Source organism: Garra rufa, chromosome 2 (assembly GCF_049309525.1).
Source record: "Garra rufa chromosome 2, GarRuf1.0, whole genome shotgun sequence".
NCBI classification, from domain to species: domain Eukaryota; kingdom Metazoa; phylum Chordata; class Actinopteri; order Cypriniformes; family Cyprinidae; genus Garra; species Garra rufa.
Window position 1 is genome coordinate 37,370,129 of NC_133362.1, and position 24,171 is coordinate 37,394,299.

The following is a 24,171-nucleotide window of genomic DNA, read 5'->3' on the forward strand; positions in this document are numbered from 1 at the left end:
TTGACATCTACTTTTTCTTTGACTTGTTCAACTTTTTGTTTGACTTCTTTCATGGCTTCTGCCTCTTCTACTTTTTCCATGGTTTCTGCCTCTTTGACTTTTTCTTCGACTTCTACTTCTTCCAATTTTTCTATGGCTTCTGTCTCTTCAACCTTTTATTCGACTGTACTACTTCTTTGACTTCTTCTATTGCTTCCGCCTCTTAATACGCCATTTTCCTTACAAAATAAACAATGTGAATGAAAAGGTTTGTAAAAATAAAGCCAACAAAACTGAACAAATCCTTTAGATCATGTTCTCCAGCATGATTTGATAATGATCCCATGTGTTTTAAGTAAAGAACAACATGATCAATGTATGCCTAAACACACAAATACTACCATATCATATACATACACTACCAGTCAAATGTTTTTGAACAGTTACATTTTTAATGTTTTTAAAAGAATCTCTTTTGTTCACGAAGCCTGCATTTATTTGATCCAAAGTACAGCAAAAACAGTAAAACTTTTAAACCTTTTCTGCTATTTAAAACAACTGTTTTCTATTTAAATATATATTAAAATGTAATTTTAGCATCATTACACCAGTCACATGATCCTTCAGAAATCATTATAATATTCTGATTTGCTGCTCAAAAAAAAAAAGAAAAAAAGTAAAATTGTTTTCAGGTTTCTTTGATGAATAGAAAGTTCAGAAGAACAGCATTTATCTGAAATAGAAATCATTTGTAATATTATAAATGTCTTTATCATCACTTTTGATCAATGTAAAGCAAAAATCCTTGCTAAATAAATATTAATTTCTATACTTTCTTTTTTCAATGGTATAGTGTATGATGCTGATATATTCACCAAAGAATTCTGAAAAAAATGTATTCAACTGTTTTAAATATTGATCATAAAAACAAATCATGTGACACTGAATACTGGAGTAATGATGCACAGGACTAAATTACATTTTGAAATATATTTAAATAGAAAACAGTTATTTCAAAAAGTAAACATTTTACACAATTTTACTGTTTTTGCTGTATGTTAAATCAAATAAACGCAGGCTTGGTAAGCAAAAATCTTACTGTTCAAAAACTTTTGACTGGTAGTGTACTTGTATTTAATATATCATTATGTTCCATATTACACTACCGAAAATGTAATTTTTATTAACGTGTTAATGAAAATTAGTGGGTGCTTCCCAGTTTGGGGTTGAATTCGCTTGTTCGGAGTTATGCGCTTGTTTCTGCTTTGGCAGGAACTCCATCAGCAACCTGTTTCTCTTCATGAAGTTCCCAAAGGAGAACAGACAAATATGACCTAACACACTGCTAATAGTTACCACTGCACTCATATTTTCCACTGAACGCCATACAAAAGTGTTTTTATGCATCTGTGTGTTTATGTGACCAGTGATGTTCTGATCTTTCTAACAGGCTCTCTTCTTTACAAGCCTCCGTCATTAAACAAGTTTAATAAGTCCCAACGCACAAAGCACCATTGACAAAACGATCATAATGATGACTTTGGAACACTCCAATCCATGTCCATTTATTTTCTGCTCCAGTTTTTAAGTTAAAGCACATTTTGTTGCATTTGTTAACGCTGCATTAGTCAGAGCTCGATGAATGACGTAAATCTCTGATTCGCAGATGGAAGTTTAAAAAGATTTACAGACTCTGGTATGTTTTCCATGATAGAAGTCTATTGATATTTAAGGTTTAGTGAGCCTATGTCTACCGGACTAAACCAAAGGGTGTGTCCCAAAACACACTGATGGTCAGAAATACATCACACACTCATTATCTCTGTCGTCTACACACGCAGCCGCTATCCCGCTGACTATTCATACACATAAGCTTAATGTGGAACTAACTATAGTATGTTTACACCGCAACAACCACACACACACACACACACATACACGGGTACACACGGGTACACACCCAACCTCATCTGTGGTCAAGCTGGTCCACCACTGCCCAACGGCGCAGATATAGAAAATAAAAAATAGCAGAGTAATTACAGACTGTTCTGAGAACAGCTGCACAAACCCTTCAGACTCTTAGCGGTTCAGCCATAGGTTAGCGGTATATATTAACATGTGCTGTTTTCTAAAGATCATCAGTGAATCTCTCTGGGTGAAGACTTGGTGCATGAATCACCAGTGAACACCATTTAAAGCATCTGATTGTCTGGTGCTACCAATGAACCACTGAACATTTTTTTAAGCATGGATACTTGCTGCCTCGCTGCCTTATCAGGCAATGACTTCGCAGGCAGCGTTTTTGCACGAAGGCACTTCTGAGGCAGCATAATGATTTAATGATCTAAATGAATGTTTAATTACTATAATACTGATTTCTCGCTAGAAATATCATCAAAAGTGCAGTCAGTTAGTCAGAAATATATATTTACACAAAAACTGACCACCAAATGCAACTTTTAGACGGCATCTTTATTTTTTAGCTCAACCGTCATGGAATGGAACGCACAGGTTTGTGGGATATCAAAGGCCTATGCTGCCTTCAAAATTCGATCGGAAGAAGGTACCTCCGGAGACGGGAAGTGAACAAGAATTTGGATTCGAATGTGCCTTGATGCCTTTCTGCCTTGAAATGCTGCCTCTGAAGGCAGCATTTTAGAGCTTTCGGACGCAGCTCATATTTTGTTCATTTAGTACTGCCCTTGAGACGCTACATAAGATGCTTAGATTGTTTCCCAGAAGACAAAATAAGTAAAATTTACCACGATCTTCGAATTCAAAAAGTTTTCACCCCCCCGGCTCTTAATTCCTTGTGTTTCCTTCTGGAGCATCAGTGAGCGTTTGAACCTTCTGTAATAGTTGCATATGTGACAATGGACCACAAAACCAGTCATAAGGTTAAATTTTACAAAACTGAGATGTAGCTCAGTAAATAAGCTTTCTATTGATGTATGGTTTGTTAGGATAGGACAATATTTGGCCGAGATACATCTATTTGAAAATCTGGAATCTGAGGGTGCAAAAAAATCAAAATCCTGAGAAAATCACCTTTAAAGTTGTCCAAATTAGGTTCTTAACAATGCATATTACTAATCAAAAATTACATTTTGATACATTTACAGTAGGAATTTTATAAAAAATCTTCATGGAACATGATCTTTACTTAATTTCCTAATGATTTTTGGCATAAAAGAAAAATCAATAATTTTGACCCATGCAATGTATTTTTGGCTATTGCTACAAAAATACCCCAGCGACTTAAGACTGGTTTTGTGGTCCAGGGTCACATATGAGTCCCTCAGTTGTCCTCAGTGTGAAAGATGGATCTCAAAATCATACAGTCACTGTTGGAAAGGGTTCAAATACACAAAAATGCTGAAAAACCAAAGAATTTGTGGGACCTGAGGGACCTTTTCTAAAGAACAGCAGGTAGTTTGACTGTTCAGGACAAACAAGGGACTCATGAACAACTATCACTAAACAAAAAACAAACACAGCTGTGGATCATTCAGGTAACAACACAGTATTAAGAATCAAGTGTATGTAAACTTTTGAATGGGGTCATTTTGATAAATTCAACTATTATTTTCTCTTGTGGACTATATGGAAACATCTTTTATGTGAAATAACTTATTCATGCATTTTGTATGATCCCTCTTATTTTAGTAAAAAAAAAATAACATTTTGCAGATTCTGCAAGGTGTATGTACATTTTTGACTTTATCAAGGTTATTGATAATAGTAAATATCTCTTGAACAGTAAATTAACATACTAAAATGATTTCTGAAAGATCATGTGACATTTAAGACTGGAGTAATGATGCTGAAAATTTCGCTTTGCATCACAGGAATAAATGACATTTTATACGTTTCTTAAAAAAAAAATAGTTGTTTAAAATTGTAATAATATTTCACAATATTACTGTCTTTTTGATCAAAAAATGTAGCCTTGGTGAGAAGAAAAGAATTTACATTTACAAACACTAAACATTAAAAAATCTTACCAACCTAAACTTTTGAATGGTTTGTAACTTCAGGTAATCTGGAAAACTGATGCTGTGATTAAAAAATGTCAAAACCTAGTCTTTTTTACATTTAGCAGCATATTTACAAATAAAACGGCCTGTTCCACTTGGTTTTGGACTGATTTGCAGTGTCAGTAAAGTTTGGCCCTATGCCACTCCAAACAATTCAGTACACAAGTGAGCTGTATAAATGATTCAGAATGAATCACAAGCTGATTCAGTGACTTGGACGTTTTTTAAACAATACAACATGACCAGGAATGAATAAGTCTTGAGAAATCTTAATTTGTGGCCACAATATCTTGTTTTTCTTCCTCATGTCATGTGCAAAGATCCAAACAAAAGGGCATTGCTATTCTGTTTGACCAGGAGATGGTGCTCTGGAAGGACACTGGAGTGATTCCAAGCAACAAAGTGACCAGCATCATTTATTTTCAAAGATAAATGGCAATTTCCGGTGACACAAGCAGAGACTGCTGACAATGCAACAAATTTGAATAGAGCTCAACTTTATGCATTTGAGTAGTGACATGAAGGGTGTCTGCCAATGGGAGTGCATTATACCAAAACAAACTAAAAACTTCTGTGGATGCTTTCACCAGTTTGCACCTCTAAACTCCACATTTCCATCAACAGCTCGTTGAGTCTTCTACAATCCCCCTCACTTCTCTGCTCCATATGGTCCTGGCTACAGTCAGTCTTCCATTCCATGCATTCCATCCTCGGCCTTCTGTGGCCGGCCCGCCCTGCACCCCTCATCCAGCCTCCCTCCACAGGCCAGCTCACAAAGCCTGTCTGTGTGACAACCTTCACTACACCACGGCTCCAAATTCCCCAACGTCACCCGGCCTCTGCTCCATACTCCACTCATCTGTGTCCTACAGCAACACACTGCATACTTCACTTTGAAATGTGCTCGAAGCTCCCCTTTCCATTCTAGTCCATTCCATTCTAATGCACTGCTGCAGTCAACACTGAAATTCATTAGTGACCCTGGACCACAAAACCAGTCATAAGGGTAAATTTTTTGAAATTGAGATTTATACACCATCTGAAAGCTTAATAAATAAGCTTGTTAGGATAGGACAATATTTGGCCAAGATACAAATATTTGAAAATCTGGAATCTGAGGGTGCAAATAAATCAAAATATTGAGAAAATCGCCTTTAAAGTTGTCCAAATGAAGTTCTTAGCAATGCATATTACTAATCAAAAATGTTTTGATATATTTACAAAATATCTTAATGGAACATGATCTTTACTTAATATCCCAATGACTTTTGGAATTAAAAAAATTTGCTATTCAAAATGGTAATACTTGCGCTTATCCTGATTTTTTAAACCAATTTAAAGCTAAAAGATTATGTTTGCTTGCGCGAACTCATCCAGGACTGTTGACTGTTTACCGATTTCCCCTTCCGGCGTTTGCGTATACTACGCCAAATGCGTATACATGTAACGAGCCGGATGGTGAGCTTATGCTTAGGACAGATAGACATTGCTGTGTATCAAAGGTAAAAAATTATATAAATACTGTTCAGTTTCTCACAAAAAATGATCGTCTCACGTCTTAGGACATCAATGTATCGTCACGAGCCGCAGGGTGTAATTTGGATTTGTCTGTGCATGTTTTTTTTACTTTCAAAAGTTTGGTGCCCATCCACTGCCATTATATGCTTAACAGACTGCAACTGAGTTAAAGATCTTCGTTTGTGTTCTACTTAAGAAACAAAGTCACCTACATCTTGGAAGCCCTGGGGGTAAGCAGATAAACATAAAATTTTCATTTAAGTTTTCAATGAAGCAACTCAACGTTCGTTTGTCACTAGTTCTAAAGTGATGTTTTGGAATTAATAAGAGAGGCTTGTGCTCAGCTGATCAACCGTCAAAATGAGATTTGAATACGTGGCGGAAGGAAGTAGTTCTGCACAAAATATATATACAGGTGCTGGTCATATAATTAGAAAATCTTCAAAAAGTTGATTTATTTCACTAATTCCATTCAAGAAGTGAAACTTGTATAATGTATACATTCATTCCACACAGACTGATATATTTCAAGTGTTTATTTCTTTTAATTTTGATGATTATAACTGACAACTAATGAAAACCCCAATTCAGTATCTCAGAAAATTAGAATATTGTGAAAAGGTTCAGTATTGAAGACACCTGGTGCCACACTCTAATCAGCTAATTAACTCAAAACACCTGCAAAGGCCTTTAAATGATCTCTCAGTCTAGTTCTGTAGGCTACACAATCATGGGGTCAAGACTGCTGATTTGACAGTTGTCCAAAAGACGACCATTGACACCTTGCACATGGAGGGCAAGACACAAAAGGTTATTGCAAAAGAGGCTGGCTTTTCACAGAGCTCTGTCTTCAAGCACATTAAAAGAGAGGCGAAGCAAAGGAAAAGATGTGGTAGAAAAAAGTGTACAAGCAATAGGGATAACTGCACCCTGGAGAGAATTGTGAAACAAAACCCATTCAAAAATGTGGGGGAGATTCACAAAGAGTGGACTGCAGCTGGAGTCAGTGCTTCAAGAACCACTAACGCACAGACGTATGTAAGACATGGGTTTCAGCTGTCGCATTCCTTGTGTCAAGCCACTCTTCAACAACAGACAGCATCAGAAGAGTCTCACCTGGGCTAAAGACAAAAAGGACTGGACTGCTGCTGAGTAGTCCAAAGTTATGTTCTCTGGTGAAAGTAAATTTTGCATTTCCTTTGAAAATCAGGGTCCCAGAGTCTGGAGGAAGAGAGGAGAGGCACAGAATCCACATTGCTTGAGGTCCAGTGTAAAGTTGCCACAGTCAGTGATGGTTTGGGGTGCTATGTCATCTGCTGGTGTTGGTCCACTGTGTTTTCTGAGGTCCAACGCAGCTGTATACCAGGATGTTTTAGAGCACTTCATGCTTCCTGTAGCGGACCAACTTTATGGAGATGCAGATTTCATTTTCCAACAGGACTTGGCACCTGCACACAGTGCCAAAGCTACCAGTACCTGGTTTAAGGACTATGGCATCCCTGTTCTTAATTGGCCAGCAAACTCGCCTGACCTTAACCCCATAGAAAATCTATGGGGTATTGTGAAGAGGAAGATGCGATATGCCAGACCCAACAATGCAGAAGAGCTGAAGGCCACTATCATAGCAACCTGGGCTCTCATAACACCTGAGCAGTGCCACAGACTGATCGACTAAATGCCACACCGCATTGCTGCAGTAATTCAGGCAAGTATTGAATGCTGTACACACTCATACTTTTCATGTTCATACTTTTCAGTTGGCCAAGATTTCAAAAAATCCTTTCTTTGTATTGGTCTTAAATAATATTCTAATTTTCTGAGATACTGAATTTGGGGTTTTCATTAGTTGTCAGTTACAATCATCAAAATTAAAAGAAATAAACACTTGAAATATATCAGTCTGTGTGGAATGAATGTATACATTATACAAGTTTCACTTCTTGAATGGAATTAGTGAAATAAATCAAATTTTTGAAGATATTCTAATTATATGACCAGCATCTGTATATTACATATTTGAGGCATGTTGTAGAAATACTCACAAACTCAAAACTCAGGAGCATATCACAATAAAAAAATGTCTGTTACATCTTTGAACCATACAATGCTTGAGTCCCTCTCTCTCTGGCCACTTCCACCCAAAGAAATGTGGAATCAATCTGAGGGTGTCGAGCGGAGCGTTAACCTACAACAGATTCCTGCTTCACACAGTGTGCTCTCAGTGTGAGAACACAAGTTCATATATATGTCATTGCACTTGAAAGTCGCCCAAAATAAAAGTTTGCATCCGGTCATAAGCAGGATATGGTGTAGCCACTGAAGTCTTCTTCATGTGTGCCTTTGTGACATTGTTTAAGGGTGTCTCACAGAAAGTTCGTTACTGTTTTGAGGTTCTTTGCATGATGAGCAACTGCTGTCCATGTCTGGTTGATTCATTCAAACTTCACCAAACAGGAAGTGAACAAGGGGAGAAAATGACCTACATTTCTCCCAGCAAACCACACTTGGGACAGCATATATGTGTTTGTTTGTGTATGTATTTAGCATGCTAACTTCCTGTATAGCACCAAGCCAGGCATTTCCTCCCTTGGGAGTCACTGATTAAAGGATAGTTTGTTTTGCCACACAGTTCGTCTGTCTCTCTCCTCCCATTTTACTCCCTTTTCCCCTTTCTCTCTTATACATTCTCATCCGTCCCACAAGATGTGTAAAACTACAAAAGTATTTTCAAAATCATAGTTTAAGACAAACCCACTGAATAGGAAGGATTAATAGAGTTCGCTGTCCCAAATCAGATATGTTTCTAGGGGGCAGTGTTGCCAAGTCTGTGGTTTTCCCGTGGAATTCAGCTACTTTAACATTGCTGCCGCGGGTATAAGCGATCCCAATAATGTGATATTTATCCCCAGGAATGCAAATTTTACCTGGGGGACCCCACCAAAAAGGTGTATTTTACCCCCGGAAAACAATTTTTACTGGGGAACCCCAACTGAAATGTGATTGAGCTAGATTTGGGCTAGTTTTGATTAGAAATTGGGTGGGTTTTGTTGTGAAAACCTGGTAACTCTGCTAGGCAGTGCTGTCCTGCGTGTGTACATGAAGCAACATAAAAACAGATGGAATACAAGAATATCTTTTGACAGATAAACCGGCTAAATGTTTTTAGCATTTTATACAACATTAGTTCCAAGAGAAATTCATTCATATTTTAGAAAAACAGTCAGTGAGGAATTTATCTTTCTGCAGGTTACTTCATTACACCAGAAGGTGGCAACAAGCCATCTTCATGACTGACTCATTTGAATTATTTTGAACTGATTCATTCAAAAATATTGACTCATTGTGAAAGAAAACATCTTGCTGTCTTTATAAATGAGCCATTGAATTATTCACTCAACAGATTAGTTCAAAATCACTAATTTGTTAGCGATGGGAACTTTTTTGTTTTCAGTTTTTTCAGTAGGCTGTGACAAGTGACCACGATTCAGTGATTCAATGATTCAATGATTCAATGAATGACTCACTTATAAAGACAGATACGTCAGTTCACAGGAAATGGAGAGGGACATTTTAAGCAATTGGAAGCTATTTGAACAATTTGTTCATAACACTGATTCATTTAAGACCGAAACAACTGACTGTCTTTATAAGTGAGTGATTGAATAATTCACTCAAATGATTAGTTAAAAATCCTAATTTTTTGAGGAACAAAACACTACTGTGTGTTGCTGTGTTAGCGATGGAACTTTTCAGTGACTCTTTTTGCAGGTTACTTTGTTACGCCAGTAGGTTGCGACAAGTTACTGCCCTTATAAATGATTCAATGACTCACTTATAAAGACAGGCAATAGTGATATTTCACTTCACAGGAAGTGGAGAGGGAAATTTCCAAAGTAATTCGAAGTTTTTTTTTGAACAACTTGCTCAAAACACCAATTCATTTAAGACCAAAACAACTGTCTGTCTTTATAAGTGCGTAATTAAATTGTTCACTCAACCGATTAGTTCAAAATCACTAATTTCTTGAGAAACAAAAATCTACTGTGTGTTAGTCGTGTGACTTTTTCAGTGAAACTTTCTGCAGGTTACGCCATTATGCCAGTAGATTGCGACAAGTGACCATGATACATTGATTCAATGACTCACTTATAAAGACAGGCAATATCGATATGTCACTTCACAGGAATTGGAGAGGGAAATTTGAAGCAATTAGAAGCTATCTGAACAATTTGATCAAAACACTGATTAATTTAAGACCAAAACAACTGTCTTTCTAAGTGAGTCATTACATAATTCACTCAACCGATTAGTTTAAAATCTCTAATTTGTTGAGGAACAAAACTCTACTGTGTGTTAGTGGTGGGACTTTTTCAGTGAATCTTTCTGCAGGCTATGTCATTATGCCAAGAGGCTGCGATTCAATGATGCAAGTTACCATGATTCAATGATTAAATAACTCAATGACTCACTTATAAAGACGGACAATAGCGATATGTCACTTCACAGGAAGTGGAGAGGGAAATGTGAAGCAATTGAAAGCTATTTGAACAATTTGTTCAAAACACTGATTCATTTAAGACAAAAACAACTGACTGTCTTTATAAGTGAATCATTAAATAATTCACTCAACCGATTAGTTCAAAGTCACTAATTTGTTGAGGAACAAAAACTACTGTGTGTTGCTATATTAGCAATGGAACTTTTCAGTGACTCTTTTATGGAGTTTTTTAAGGAGACATTTTTTATTTTTTAATGTATGTGTACATTAAAAGTACCATTCTACCAGCAGGGAGAATGATCCTGAACTAAATGAAGATAAATATTTTGCCGTGTGATGTGTTCATTGAACAATCAGATAACAGTAAATGGAGAGTCCACGAGAGCCTCATTTGGCTACAAGAAGGTGGTGAACCCGACCTCCCCCTCACGCTTGCAAAACTCAGTGAGTAAGAGAATTGTGCCAAAACTGTAAGCGCAGATAACAGAAAGACAGAGCTGTACATATCAGATTATTTCAGCAACTTTTTGCCCTACATACACAACAAGTTTGCAACAGTTTGTTTTTTTACACATACAGATTGGTTCTATGCAGTCAACACGTTTTGCAGTTTTTTTAAACTGTTGTTTTGCTTGAAAATCACTGTTCACAGGCTTGCTGTGCTTTTCACCGTATTTTAGGGAAAACAACATGCCACAAGTGTAAGAGAAATGGAAGTCAGAAGAATGCAGATCGTATTTATTTTGAGGAATATAACTCTACTGTGTGTTGCTGGGTTAGCGATGGAACTTTTCAGTGACTCTTTTTGCAGGTTACTTTGTTACGTCAGTAGGTTGCGACAAGTGACTGCCCTTATAAATGATTCAATGATTCAATCACTCACTTATAAAGACAAATAATGTAATTACATAAAAGCAATATCGATATGTTACTTCACAAGAAGTGGAGAGGAAGCTATTTGAACAAATTGTTCAAAACACTGATTCATTTGGGACCAAAACAACTGACTGTCTTTATAAGTCATTGAATCATTCACTCAACTGATTAGTTCAAAAACACCCAACAAAACTGAATTTTATTCTTCACTTCTTGTGAAGTGATGTATCGATATTGCCTTATTCCTTCAAACTAACATGTACGCTCTAATTTAGATTGCTCATCCTAGATGTCAGAATACCCCTTTAAGTCCACTTTACAGGGCACTTTCGGTCAAATGGAGCGAACCTACTGTTTTAGTAAGTAAGTAATTTAATCAGTCACTTAACCAATTTGTTTAAAACCACCGATTCATTGAATAAAGAAACACCACTACTGTTTGTTGCTCAGAGATGCAAAACTATTCTTTGTTGGAACTATTTTAGTTAGTGCAACAAAAATAGACAAAGTAACTTCTTTATCCTTTGTCTCAATCCTTCCCATTTATTCCCTTCCCTTCACGTTTTTTTCTCCCACAGGATTAATCTCTGACATATCCTTAGCTAAACTATGCTTCCCAGCTATCTGTATTTTAACAGCTCAGCTGATCCAGGACCTACAGTGAGAGGACAGGTCAGAAAAGAGGCCCTATGTAAACTTTTAATGGCAGCTTTTAATTACTGCAATAAGGGAATGCGTCCACATGCCATGCAAGGGAGGAATAATAGATGGCACACATAAGTGAGGCCAGACGCTACCCAGCTGCGAACAATAACACGCCTACTGATGAAGGAATGAGAAACAATTACAACAAGATTCTCATATGATGAAATCATACACTTGAATCAGCATCACAGGGGTCAGAGGTCACTGAGTCTAAGGCTGTATTCGAAGTGGCATGTTTCCCTGCTATATAGCAGGCGCTTGTCCGAATTTACAGTGTTCATAAAATAGTAGGAGAAAAGTACTTTGCTATCCCATGAGGCCATTGGAAAGGAGTTGTGAACATGACAACATTTAAAGCACCCGAATACATCCTGAGTCTGCAATTCAAAGAAGATTCTGCTATCCCAGAATGCAGCAGTCTGGAGCCCTGTGGTCAGGCGTCTGTTTATATTAACCTCTAATCTGCTCTCCCTCGAGATAGGCCAAAGAAATAGGCCATGGCATGCACACACATATACACTCTTTCGTGGAAAAGAAAACCAAACATGGAAATGAGCAAATACTTTAATAGGTGGCTTCTTTGCCTTTCCTAGAATTCCCTTTGATTGAGTATCTCGGCAATATAAATACAGAAGGGAATTAGTGGGGCGGTGACAGTTACGGACAAATCATATGCCTGTTCTGTTATTACTTCAATAAAAGATGGCCGGGGTAGGCTAGGTTTTACTTGCTCAGCATGCGGTCTGATATAATGATTTTTAAAGCTCTGAGAGCATCAGTGTAAACAGCAGGCCGAGTGAAGCGACTCAGGGACTGAGATGTGGTGAGTTTGACTGACCTTTTCTGCCGTGAGCTCTCGAATCACGTTCATCTGTCCACGGAACTTGAAGAGCAGGGTCTCGAGAGCCATGTACTTCTCTTTCCACTCCCCAACTGTGCCTTCATCGCCCTCCGCCATGCCGTCACCCCTCAGGTCCTGCCACATCATGTAACACAGCATGAGACCCAAGACACAGAAAGCTTGTAAAAGAAGACCACTTGAGAAGATAAACTAATGAAGATAAGACCAAACATGAATCAAATAAAATGCAGGACTGGCTGGGTGAAATAGCAAAACAATTATCGTGATATTTTTCAGCCTCTTCACAATATTTGTATGGAATTGACTGTATAACAAGTAAATTGAATGGCACAAATTTTGTATGAATAAATCAATGCGCATGACCGAAATGCACATGACTGTGACGCTTTCAGTGTTTTCAACTTCTGGCAACACAATTTATGAGTACATAAACACATAAACATAACCACTACAACTTTTCTGAGAGTCACTTCATGAGCATTTCTTTTAAAGAAAACTATTGTCATATCATATACAAAAAAAGAAAAACTTAAGGTCATTGCACACTGAGGCTGAAATTTTCGTATGTTTTTTCGTTTTTTTTTTTTTTCCTTCTCCATATTCGTCATCCTTTACTATCAAAATGCTTGCTACAGACGCAAAAACCCAGAAAATCGAATCTGATTAAAATTTTTTTTATGACCTTAATGGTCTGCACAGCAACCTGTCAAAATAAAAGTTCAGTTTAACTTGAAGAAATTGTGACAGAAATATATTACTTTAATTTTCCTAGTGAAAAATAAATAAACTAAAATGTATTTAGAATAATTTATTTCATGCTAAGTATACTACACATACTTTTACATAATAAAAATACCCTGCAATTGTACTTTTAGTATGCTGAACTGTTATATTTAAAGTCTGCTAAATTGGAACAACTAATTTTGTGTCTAACTAAAGACATTCTTAAGTATTTTTGACTGCGCTAAAGTGGAACTATTGCAAGTATACTAAATATTTTGCATTTTAAGACAGATATTATCCTAATATTATCCTAATCCTTATTAATAGTGACATTAAAGCATATTTATTTTTGTACACAATACTCCAAATAAAGTTTAATTACAACTTTTTTTTTTTTTTAAATAATTTGTAGTCTCAAGTCTCAAACGATATGTCTGTAAATATGTTAATATGACTGTAATATGACTTGAACTATTACTGTTTTACTAGGGGTAATGATACTACCACTACTAATAATACAATTATTATTTATCAGAATATTTAAATACATTTACCAGAAAAATGTAAATACACAACACAGTCTTTCTGAGAAAAAATAAAATAAAAAGAAAAGAAAATGCTGAATTTGGACAAAATAAAACTGAATTTGCAAATAATTATATCACAGGGCCTTAAAATGTAATTTTTGTTCAACTTTTAAGTTAAATTGTGCACGTTTAATGATTTAAATGAATTAGACATGCATTTTGATTACTATTTTTTAATTAAACCATTAAAAGTCTAGAAACATTAAAACTTAATCCAAAAAATTTTAAATGTTAAAACAGAATTTGGAAAAAGATAAAACGGAAATTCCTATGGATCCTATGGATTACATAGGGCCCTATATTTGAAATACATCTTGATATTTTTGTGTTTGCTTTTAGGAAGGATCGTTTATTTCCTTATGTTGAAAAGACGTAAAAACAACATTGCAATATCAACGAATGTTGAACTGATTAAACATTGCTCCATTATGTTAAGTCACTTATGAATAAATGGTGAAATGCTGTTTGAGAAATTACATTCAAAATGTTTAAATGCAAGAACTAAACCTCAGTAAAAATCTATTTGAAAATAATGTAATGTATCCACATACTTAACAACATGCATTTTTACTAAAACATTGTAGTACATGAAAAATGTCAGACATCTGTGAAAAGATTTGTGTGATGATGAAAACTAATTACTCAACCAGAGATATGAATCACTCAGTATACTAAAACTTACAGTTTAAACTGGTTTATAAAAATAAAGCGCCAAAATTTGTCTAATGACATGGTCTTTAGGAAAAGTAATGGCTAAACAAGTCAGCGTCACAATGTAAAATGTAAAAACAATATCAGTTGTTGTTTCAATAATGAAAAAACATTAGAACAACATTGACACAATGTTTCATGGCTGTAAATGTACTTATAAATGAAAAAGCATACTTATAATCAAATAAATACTTATTTAAATACATCTTTTCACCAATATTGAAAAGATGTTGAAACAATGTTGCAACAAGGATTTAATTTGCAATATCAAAACAAAATTCAATAGTGATTCAACCTTGATCCATAATAAAAAACTGAAACTTTTATATAGATATATGTCATTTGAGATCAAATTAAATCAGAAAAAAAAAAGCAGAGACAGTCTGTATTGGTTAGAGAGAAAGGCAGTGGTAAATAATTGGTCTTGAATGGCTAAAGTAAGCATTTGAGGGCCATGCAGGCAGAGCCCTGGACAAACTGACCACCCCTATAAAAACAAACCCCACCAGCCAGCACTGATGCACTATCATCACACTTTTCCATCACAAAAGTTTTAATTATGAAAAACATGTGTCAGATGTAAAGCAGGTGGGGGAAAGCACAACAGCAAAGTGTGAGCGAACACATTTCCCTACAACGTCTCTACAACTCTTGGTTATAATAAGCTCTCATTATAGCATTGGCACGGGCATACAGAGAGTGCAAACATGTGTTGAGCTCAATTAAGCTGTCCTGGTAAATACGACTGAGGGTTTGAATCCCAACCAATGTGGATAAAAACAACATGTTTTACTGTGGAACAACCTCCTAAAGGGGGAAACTTAGGGAAAGTGAGCCAAAGTGGAAAACAGTGTCATTAAACGTAGATCTAGAATACAAGGATTTGTACATGGAAGATCAGGAAGCTAAAACCAGTCACAAGGGTCAGTTTTTTTGAAATTGAGAGTTATACATTATCTGAAAGATGTATGGTTTGTTAGGATATAGAATAATATTTGGCTGAGATACAACTATTTGAAAATCTGGAATCTGAGGGTGCAAAAAGATCTAAATATTGAGAAAATTAACTTTTAAATTGGTCCAAATCAAGTTCTTAGCAATGCATATTACTACTCAAAGATTACATTTTTATATATTTATGGTAGGAAAGTTACTAAATATCTTCATGGAACATGTTTTTTAATAATTAATGACCCATACAATGATAATGATAATTTTGACCCATACAATGTAGTACAAATATGCCACTTATACTGCAGCATAAGATGCAAATGGTCTCTTCCTAACCAAGAAAAGTAGAATTAATATTTAGTTAAGAGGTTTCCAATAGGATACACTTACAAAGCACATGTTGTGAATTACACTACTGAGACCAGGTATGAATTTCCATCTCAGGACTATCAGGATTATCTTGGTTCTGTCATAACAATGATTCAACATAACATTATCTGTATTATATATACATTTTAACCTAAAATATTTATATAAAAACGGTCTATGGGTGCATTATGTGTTAACTACCTAACATACATACCAGTTAACTGCAGTTAGTGACAGAATGATGATGCAGTAGGTATAATTATAGTTGTGTTCATGAAAATGAATAGAACATATAATAGAGTATCAGTTAGTATTAACCGAAATTCAATTATAGCAAATCAACAAATAGCCTATTCAATTTATGTGTTTTTAAAGTGATTTTTAAAATCAATTTTAAACTACAGGGTACATATTTATTTAATTTATCATCTGTTTTGATCTAAATACATAATAAAGCACTTATTTAAATATGTTTCAAATTTAAAATAGAAGCTTTACATTTAAGTAACTTACTCTATGTCTCATTCCCTTTACCAAAAAACATAAACAATACTTTTTTGTTAATAGTTAAAAATGTTATCTTTACCTGTGTTACAATGCTGAAGATAACACTCTATTCACACCATAATAAAAATAATATTCCGTGTTGTCGCAGTCGTAAGTGCACTAATGATTTAATTATGATATAAAGAGCGACCGTTTTCTAGCTCAAAGTTTTCACTCCAGCATCGTAATGTGGAAGTGGGCGGGATCGGGGGCGTGTTTTTACGAGCACGTACAATCAAACCATTGTAGATGTGGTTAGGACGTTTTTTTATACAGCGGTGATGTCATGAATGATTGACATTTCGTGGACCAATCACGCATCAGAAGGATTGCGCCTGAACCAATCATATTTGCGCTGGGCGGGCTTTCAGCGCGACTCCGGAATTGACGCGTCACACGTGTGTGTTATGTTGCCGTGGGAATGCTTATTTCTACATGGAGCATTGAAGTTTTTCACCGGTACCTGCTTTGTTAGAAAGGTATGACAATATATTTTCATGTTTTATATGTGAAGTAGAAAGGGGAGTTCGGTCTGGATTAAAATGTGATGTAAATATAAATAGCTGCAGGAAACAGTAACGTGACTAGCACTAGGTAACGTTAGTATGTACCACTAGATTGTGCCAGAGCTGGTAAAACTTCAGTTCTGCAGTTGTTTCATAATCTCTTGAAGTAATTATACAAGTAATATATGATACAAATCTGCAGTTGTTGTTGTTATGTCTCAGAAATAGTCATGGTTGTAAAGAAGAAAACACCTAAAGTGGAGGCTGTTGCTTTGGATGATGCCAAGCTGAAGAGTCTGACAGGTGAGTGACAGAAAGCAACTTTTACTTGTTTAGTTGTTGTGCATAAGTTTTCAAAAATATATATATATTTTTCTGTCTCATGCTTTCTTTCAGATTCCCTGTCTGTGGATGGGGATAGTCGATCTACAGAGCTTGCACAGGTTCTGAAAGACAGTTTATTATCCTCTGATCCTGTTGAGCAGATCCAGCTCATCTCTAAAGTTAGTCTGGTGCATCACATTCATCTTAAAGATCTCCGCTGAATTAAATGAATGTAGAGGCTATTAAAGGAGCACTCCACTTTTTTTGGAAATAGGCTCATTCTCCAACTCCCCCCGAGTTAATAAATAGATTTTTACCATTTGAAATCCATTCAGCCGTTCTCCTGTTCTGGCGATATCACTTTTAGCATAGCTTAGCATAGATCATTGAATCCTATGAGACCAATAGCATCGCGTTCAAAAATAACCAATGAGTTTCGGTATTTGTCCTATTTAATACTTGACTCTTCTGTAGTTATATCGTGTACTAAGACCGGCGGAAAATAAAGATGCGATTTTCTAGGCTGATAAGATTAGGAACTACACTCCCATTCCGGTGTAATAGTCAAGGAAGTTTGCTGGCATAATATGGACGCAGCAGGCGCAGTAATATCACGCAGCACATCGTGACCAACTGCATGCACAGGGAGGGTTCCTAGTTGGAAGTTACCAAGCTGGGAACTAATTTCAGGCGCTGCGTGATATTACTGCGCCTGCTGCAGTTTATCGGCCTAGAAAATCGCATCTTTACATTTTCCGCCGGTCTTAGTACACGATATAACTACAGAAGAGTCAAGTTTTAAATAGGACAAATATCGAAACTCGTTGGTCATTTTTGAATGCGATGCTATTGGTCTAATAGGATTCAATGATCTATGCTAAGCTATGCTAAAGGTGATATCGCCAGAACAGAAGAACGGCTGAATGGATTTCAAAACGGTAAAACTCAACTTATTAACTCGGGGGGGGGGGGGGGGGGAGTTGGAGAATGAGCCTATTTCCAGAAAAAGTGGAGTGTTCCTTTAACTAACTTTTAATTAATTGGTTTGTGTTGACTGCAGGCAGGCTTCATGTTGGAGCAGTTGAAAGAGGATGAGTCTCCTATGGGTCCTTTACTCCAGGCCTCCCTGAGCACACTAGCGTTCCTGTTTACCACACTGCAAGCTAAGAACCCACTAAAGAGAGCCGTAGCAAGGTTAAAAGTTCTGACATTTTGCTAACATTCATGAAACTTGGCAATTAATAACTCTTATTTAAAAATGATTGACTTATTGGTACTTTGTTTACTTGTACTAATCTATTTAACACACTGGCATCTTTTACTTTTTTTTTATTTTTTTTATCAGTGCACTAGGTAGTGGCCCAGATTGGCTGCAGGAGCAGACGGTTGGATGTCTGTCCGAGAGCCTGTCTTCCTGTCTCTCCTCTACAAGCACAGATCACTGCTCACACTTAACAGATAGTATCACTTCCTGCCTGGATGGCTTTAAAATTGGTATGTCTAAGTGATGTCATTTTAGAAACAAGGATGCATTATTCAAAAGTGACACTAAAAACATTATAATGTTACAAAAGATTCCTATTTTAAATAAATGTTTTTAAACTTTCTACACTGTCAAAAAAATCAAATCAAATCAGCAGCTATGGCTGCCAGAATAATTTTGTAAAAAATACAGTAAAAATGTAAACACATTTACAGAACAACCTGTAATTTACAAAAACAGTAAGTTTAACAATATACACTGCTATTAAAATCTCTTTCCTACCTTTACATATGTGACCCTGGACCACAAAACCAGTCTTATATAGCAAAGGTATATTTGTAGCAATAGCCAAAAATACATTGTACTATGGGTCAGAATGATCGATTTTTATGCCAAAATCATTAGAATATTATGTAAAGATCATGTTCCATGAATATATTTCGTTAATTTCCTACTGTATATCAAAACGTAATTTTTGATTAGTTATATGCATTGCTAAGAACTTCATTTGGACAACTTTAAAGGCAATTTTCTCAACATTTAGATTTTTTTTGCACCCTCAGATTCCAGATTTTTAAATAGTTGTATCTCTATCAAATGTTGTCCTATCCTAATAACTACAAACAAATACATCAATGGATGTAGTGTATGCAGTGTAATGTATTTTAAAATTGTTGTGCTTGGTTTACAGGTGAAAAATGTGTTCAGCGTTTGCTAACAGAAGGTTAGTATACAAGTTAAATCTTTTTATGTTTTTATGGCATATTGCAACTTTCTCTGCTCTGCAATTTCAGAAACCATTTTTTTTTTATTTGTCTCTCTGATAGTCCTGAAGTTCTTCCAAAGGACTTTGAGTTGTTATGTGGACCAGAACAGGTACACTGTTCACTATTGTATGCATAGACGAAAGACTCAGAATTTTTGTAACATGGTTCTTTCTCTTGTCTGTAACATGGTTTTTTGTTGTGCATTGACATTTGATGTGCTGTTCAGGGGTCTGGCCGGTCGTCATGTGGCCCAGGCTCAGCTGATGCAGTCATGTCTGGCAGCGGTGAAGACCTCAATGCTGGTGGTTCAAAGATGTCAGGAACCCATCAGTACTGCAATGCTTTCAGCTTCAGATGACCAATCTGATCTACATCAGGCTCTCAGTGGGCTACTCAACTGCTATACATGTATCTTGACTGATGGTAAGGCCTATATTCTTCAGAGTGTTTTTGTATTTATTTCCACTTTTTTTTGTATATTGTCCTTATTGTTGTAGATTTTTGTATTATGTTAAAGTTCTTGCCATTTTGTCCCCATCTAGAGGAGTTTGTTCAGTCAGTCCAGAGCACTGCTGGGATGGCGGTGGTTTTGCTCATTAGATCTATTATGGGGAATGGAGATGATGTACCTGTCATAGTAAGTGAGAAGCATTAAAACTTATTCTGTATTCTGTCTCAGCTTGAGCTGCATTTGAACCCACTCCTGGATTTAGAAGTGCTGTTAAGTGTGAAGTGTGTGTTTCTAGGTTGCAGGTCTCCTGCAGTGTTCAGTGGATGCAGGCAGCATTGCCCCCCAGTGGTTGAGACGGAGCTGTGCAGGTCTATATGAGAGCAGCAGACCTGCAGCTGTGGCTCTGTATCTGAGTCATGGAGCTCTGGCGATGCTTAGCTGGAAAGGGAAGACCCTCGGTCCACAGGCTGAGAAACTGCTTCTGCTCATACCTGAAGTGCTCCTGTCTCTAGATACAAGGTACTGAAGGATACCAAATGCATTCACACAAAAGAGAAACAAAACAGTCAGTGGGTTTTCTGAACGAAGGATTTGTTTGCAAAATTAAATAATTTCTGTTTGCTACAATCTAAAGAAATATTAATTGCTTTCTACTAAGTTGACAGTGTACTTTTCCTCCACAGTTAGTTATATGTATAAACCTTTTCTCTTCAATTTTTTAATTATATTTATTTATTTCATAAATACAGGTAAAACAGTAATATTGTGAAATTTTATTACAATTTAAAATACCTGTTTAATATTTTGATATGTTTTAAAATGTATCCCTGTGATGGCAAACTGAATGTTCAGCATCATTACTCCAGTCTTCAGTGTCACATGATACTTTAGAAATCTTTCCAAAATTATTTGCTGTAAAATAAAAATAAATAAATAATAATAATAAAAATCTTATTTTTTTTATTAAAATACATTTTATATTCTTTTTCTTATTATAAATGATATATTTTTAAAATTATGCTTAATATATTCTTTGATCAATTAAGTTTCACATCAAGAAATTTTCTTTTAACATTATAAATATCTTCACTTTTTCAAATGAAATCATCCATGCTGACAGTTTAAAGTATTGGAAATATTAAAAGAATTTCAAAAAATACGGAGAAACAGTAGTGTTTTGAATGGTAGTGTATATTCGTTGTTTATTTGCTTAGTTTTTCCACCATAATTTTTCTGAAGCTCCATTACAATATTGTAAATATTTACAGAACGAGCTAGAAGTGACAGGAAATGAGAAACTCCCTGGAAAGGGAAAGACATATTATAAACCATTTAAAAAACTAAAACATCCAAGGAAAAAAGCGGAAAATATTTCTAATTTCAAGTACTTTTGGTAAAAATGGATGTCAGTAGAAAATGATTAATAATGAACAATCTCATATTTTCAGTTGTGAGAAAGCAAAATGAAGAGTAATAATGGCTATTTTTTTTTTATTAAAAAAAAGGTCAAAGGTTTTCAGAATCTGCAAGATGTTAATTATTTTACCAAAATAAGAGGGATCATACAAAATGCATTATTTTTTTATTTAGTACTGACCTGAATAAGATATTTCACATTAAAGATGTTTACATATAGTTCACAAGCGAAATAATAGTTGAATTTAAAAAAATGACCTTGTTAACATCTCCTTGATTCTTAATACTGTGTTGTTACCTGAATGAGCCACAGCTGCTTTTTAATTTTTTTTAATTTTTTTTTGTTTAGTGATAGTTGTTCATAAGTCCCTTGTTTGTAAAACAGTTAAACTGTCTGGTGTTCTTTAGAAAAATCCTTCAGGTCCCACAATTTCTTTGGTTTTCCAGCATTTTTGTGTATTTGAACCCTTTCCAACAATGACTGTAAGATTTTGAGATCCATATTTTCACAGTGAGGGACTCATATGCAACTATTACAGAAGGTTCAAATGCTCACTGATGCTCCAGAAGGAAACACGATGCATGAAGAGCCAGGGGTGAAAACTTTTGAACTGAATGGAGATGTGTACGTTTTTTCTTATTTAGCCTAAATATCATATTTATTTTTATTTAGTACTGCCCTTCAGAGACTACAGAAGATAGTTCCATGTTTCCCAGAAGACAAAATAAGTTAAATTTACCCTGATCTTTAAATTTAAAAAGTTTTCACCCCTGGCTTGTCTTATCCTGTCAACATTTTGCAGGGTCTGAAAGGAGGATGTAAACTTTTGACCTAAACTGTATTTATCTATCTATTTATTTATTTAATTTTTTTTTGCACTACTAAGTTCATCCCCTAATTTACATTGTACTGCCTTTTTTACTTATTTCATTATGAAGTTGATCAGTCATTTCCATTTGAACTGCTCTCTGACACAAATCTCGCTCTCAGAGTGAAGGAGTCCAGTACGGTGATGGTCGTGGCTCGGGTTTTGACTCTCTGGAGTGGAGCTGCGGTCGACTGCGTCCAGGTGGACACATGTCCCCCTCTCCTTCGTTCGTCTCTGGTTGGAGGCTCTCCTCTAATCGCACGCCTTCACCACCACATCTACGCCCACTGGGAGCACCCGCTGGACGGGGTTCGCCACCAGACCCGCTCCATGTTCCAGAACCTCCTCACGCTCCACCAGCACTGCAGCGAACACAAGTCTGATCCCACCAGCGACCCTTACATCACCCAGCTCACCCGGGACCTTCTAGCACTGGAGTGGCATATGAAAGGGAAGTATGGCACACTGGGCTGCCTGGTGGAGCATTTAGGAGCAGAGTTTCTACTCAAGCTTGATAGTGGATTGCCATCCAGACTGTTGGGTCTGATGGGGGATCAGACGATGGCACCGTACGCCAGCGACCTTCTGGAGAAGCTCTTTGTCAGCCATAAGACCCAGTTATGTGCCCGGTTTAGTGATGGGGATGCCTGGATAGATGGGTGGCATGAGGTATGGGTGAGGCCTCTGCTGCTGTTACTGTGCACAGCCCGATTGGATCAAACCACTTATATACTGGATTACTTCCTGCCCAAGTTACTACGCTGCAACCCCTCCAGTCTTCGCCACATGGTACAGGCCCTGCAGGAGATGCAGACTTGCACAGAGGGTAAGAGTCTTGTGAATATACAGTACCAAATTAATTTAATTTAATTTAGCAAGGACATTAAACTGGTAAAAGTGACAGTTAAGAAATATTATAATGTTACAAATAAATGCTGATAAAAATAAATAAATAAAATGTATAATTCAGTAACGTGGTTCCAAGGCAGGTTTACAGAAAATAAATTGTTAGAATTTATTGTTATCAAACTTTTATTATAATTATTAAAATATTGTATACATTTTATTATCTTAATATTATATTTTGTTATATTTATATTATACTTATTTTTTTCTGTAAAGCTGCGGTAAAAATAAAACCATTGGAAAAAAGATTGTTTATTTATTTAGTATTATATTTTTGTTCTGTAAAGCTGCGGTGGAAATAAAACCATTAGGGGAAAAATAAATAAATAAATAAATAAATTAAAAAAAAAAAAAAAAAATATATATATATATACACACACACACATAGAAAACATTAATCTATAACTAATTATTTTTTATTTTATAAAAAAAATATTTAATTAATTTATTTAGTTTGTAAAGCATCCTTGAAAATAAAACCTATAAATATCAATTAAAAAAGTGTATATATAAATTATTATTTATGTATATATTTTTTGTAAAGCTGCCTTGAAAATAAAACAATTAAAAAAAAAATTATATATATAAAAAATTTACTCGTTTTATTTTCAAAGCAGCTGTACAGAAAATATAAATAAATAAATATAAATAAATAAATACATTCATACAATCATACATGCATACATACATACATACATACATACATACATACATACAAACAATATATATATATATTTATAAGTCTATGAATTCTGTAAAGTTGCCTTGAAAATAAATCACTAAATTTTTTTTTTTTTTTTAAGGCTGCTTTACAGGAAAAAAAAAAATCCTTTTTTTCAGTGGTTTTATTTTCAAGGCAGCTTTACAGAAAATACAAATAATTTGATTAATTAATTAATAAATCAATACATTTTCCGATGGTTTTATTTATTTATTTTCAATGGTTCCAATGCATATTTCATTTCAATAACATGGTTCCAAGCCAGCTTTACAAAAAAAGAGATCAATTATAATAATTTATTATTATTATTATTATTATTATTATTATTATTATTATTGTTTTTAATGTGAAAAAAATTCTATTTAT

The 24,171-nt window shown here is 35.4% G+C and overlaps 2 protein-coding genes across 2 annotated transcripts in view; one reads left to right on the forward strand and one right to left on the reverse strand.

Annotated features, from left to right (window-relative positions):
• Window positions 1-12,598, reverse strand: part of plekhh2 (pleckstrin homology domain containing, family H (with MyTH4 domain) member 2) — a 34,883-nt gene extending 22,285 nt beyond the window's left edge. The window contains exon 1 of the mRNA XM_073834660.1: window positions 12,452-12,598. Within this exon, the coding sequence (XP_073690761.1) occupies window positions 12,452-12,598 (147 nt within the window). The remainder of the gene's footprint in view (window positions 1-12,451) is intronic.
• A 4,152-nt stretch (window positions 12,599-16,750) lies between these two features.
• The window catches only part of thada (THADA armadillo repeat containing), a 195,221-nt gene continuing 187,800 nt past the window's right edge, over window positions 16,751-24,171 (forward strand). Inside the window, exons 1-11 of the mRNA XM_073834661.1 lie at window positions 16,751-16,841; window positions 17,091-17,171; window positions 17,265-17,371; window positions 18,253-18,386; window positions 18,538-18,686; window positions 19,367-19,399; window positions 19,503-19,551; window positions 19,669-19,865; window positions 19,985-20,079; window positions 20,189-20,412; window positions 22,301-23,004. Coding sequence (XP_073690762.1) covers window positions 17,099-17,171; window positions 17,265-17,371; window positions 18,253-18,386; window positions 18,538-18,686; window positions 19,367-19,399; window positions 19,503-19,551; window positions 19,669-19,865; window positions 19,985-20,079; window positions 20,189-20,412; window positions 22,301-23,004 — 1,765 coding nt within the window. The 5' untranslated portion in view covers window positions 16,751-16,841; window positions 17,091-17,098. The remainder of the gene's footprint in view (window positions 16,842-17,090; window positions 17,172-17,264; window positions 17,372-18,252; window positions 18,387-18,537; window positions 18,687-19,366; window positions 19,400-19,502; window positions 19,552-19,668; window positions 19,866-19,984; window positions 20,080-20,188; window positions 20,413-22,300; window positions 23,005-24,171) is intronic.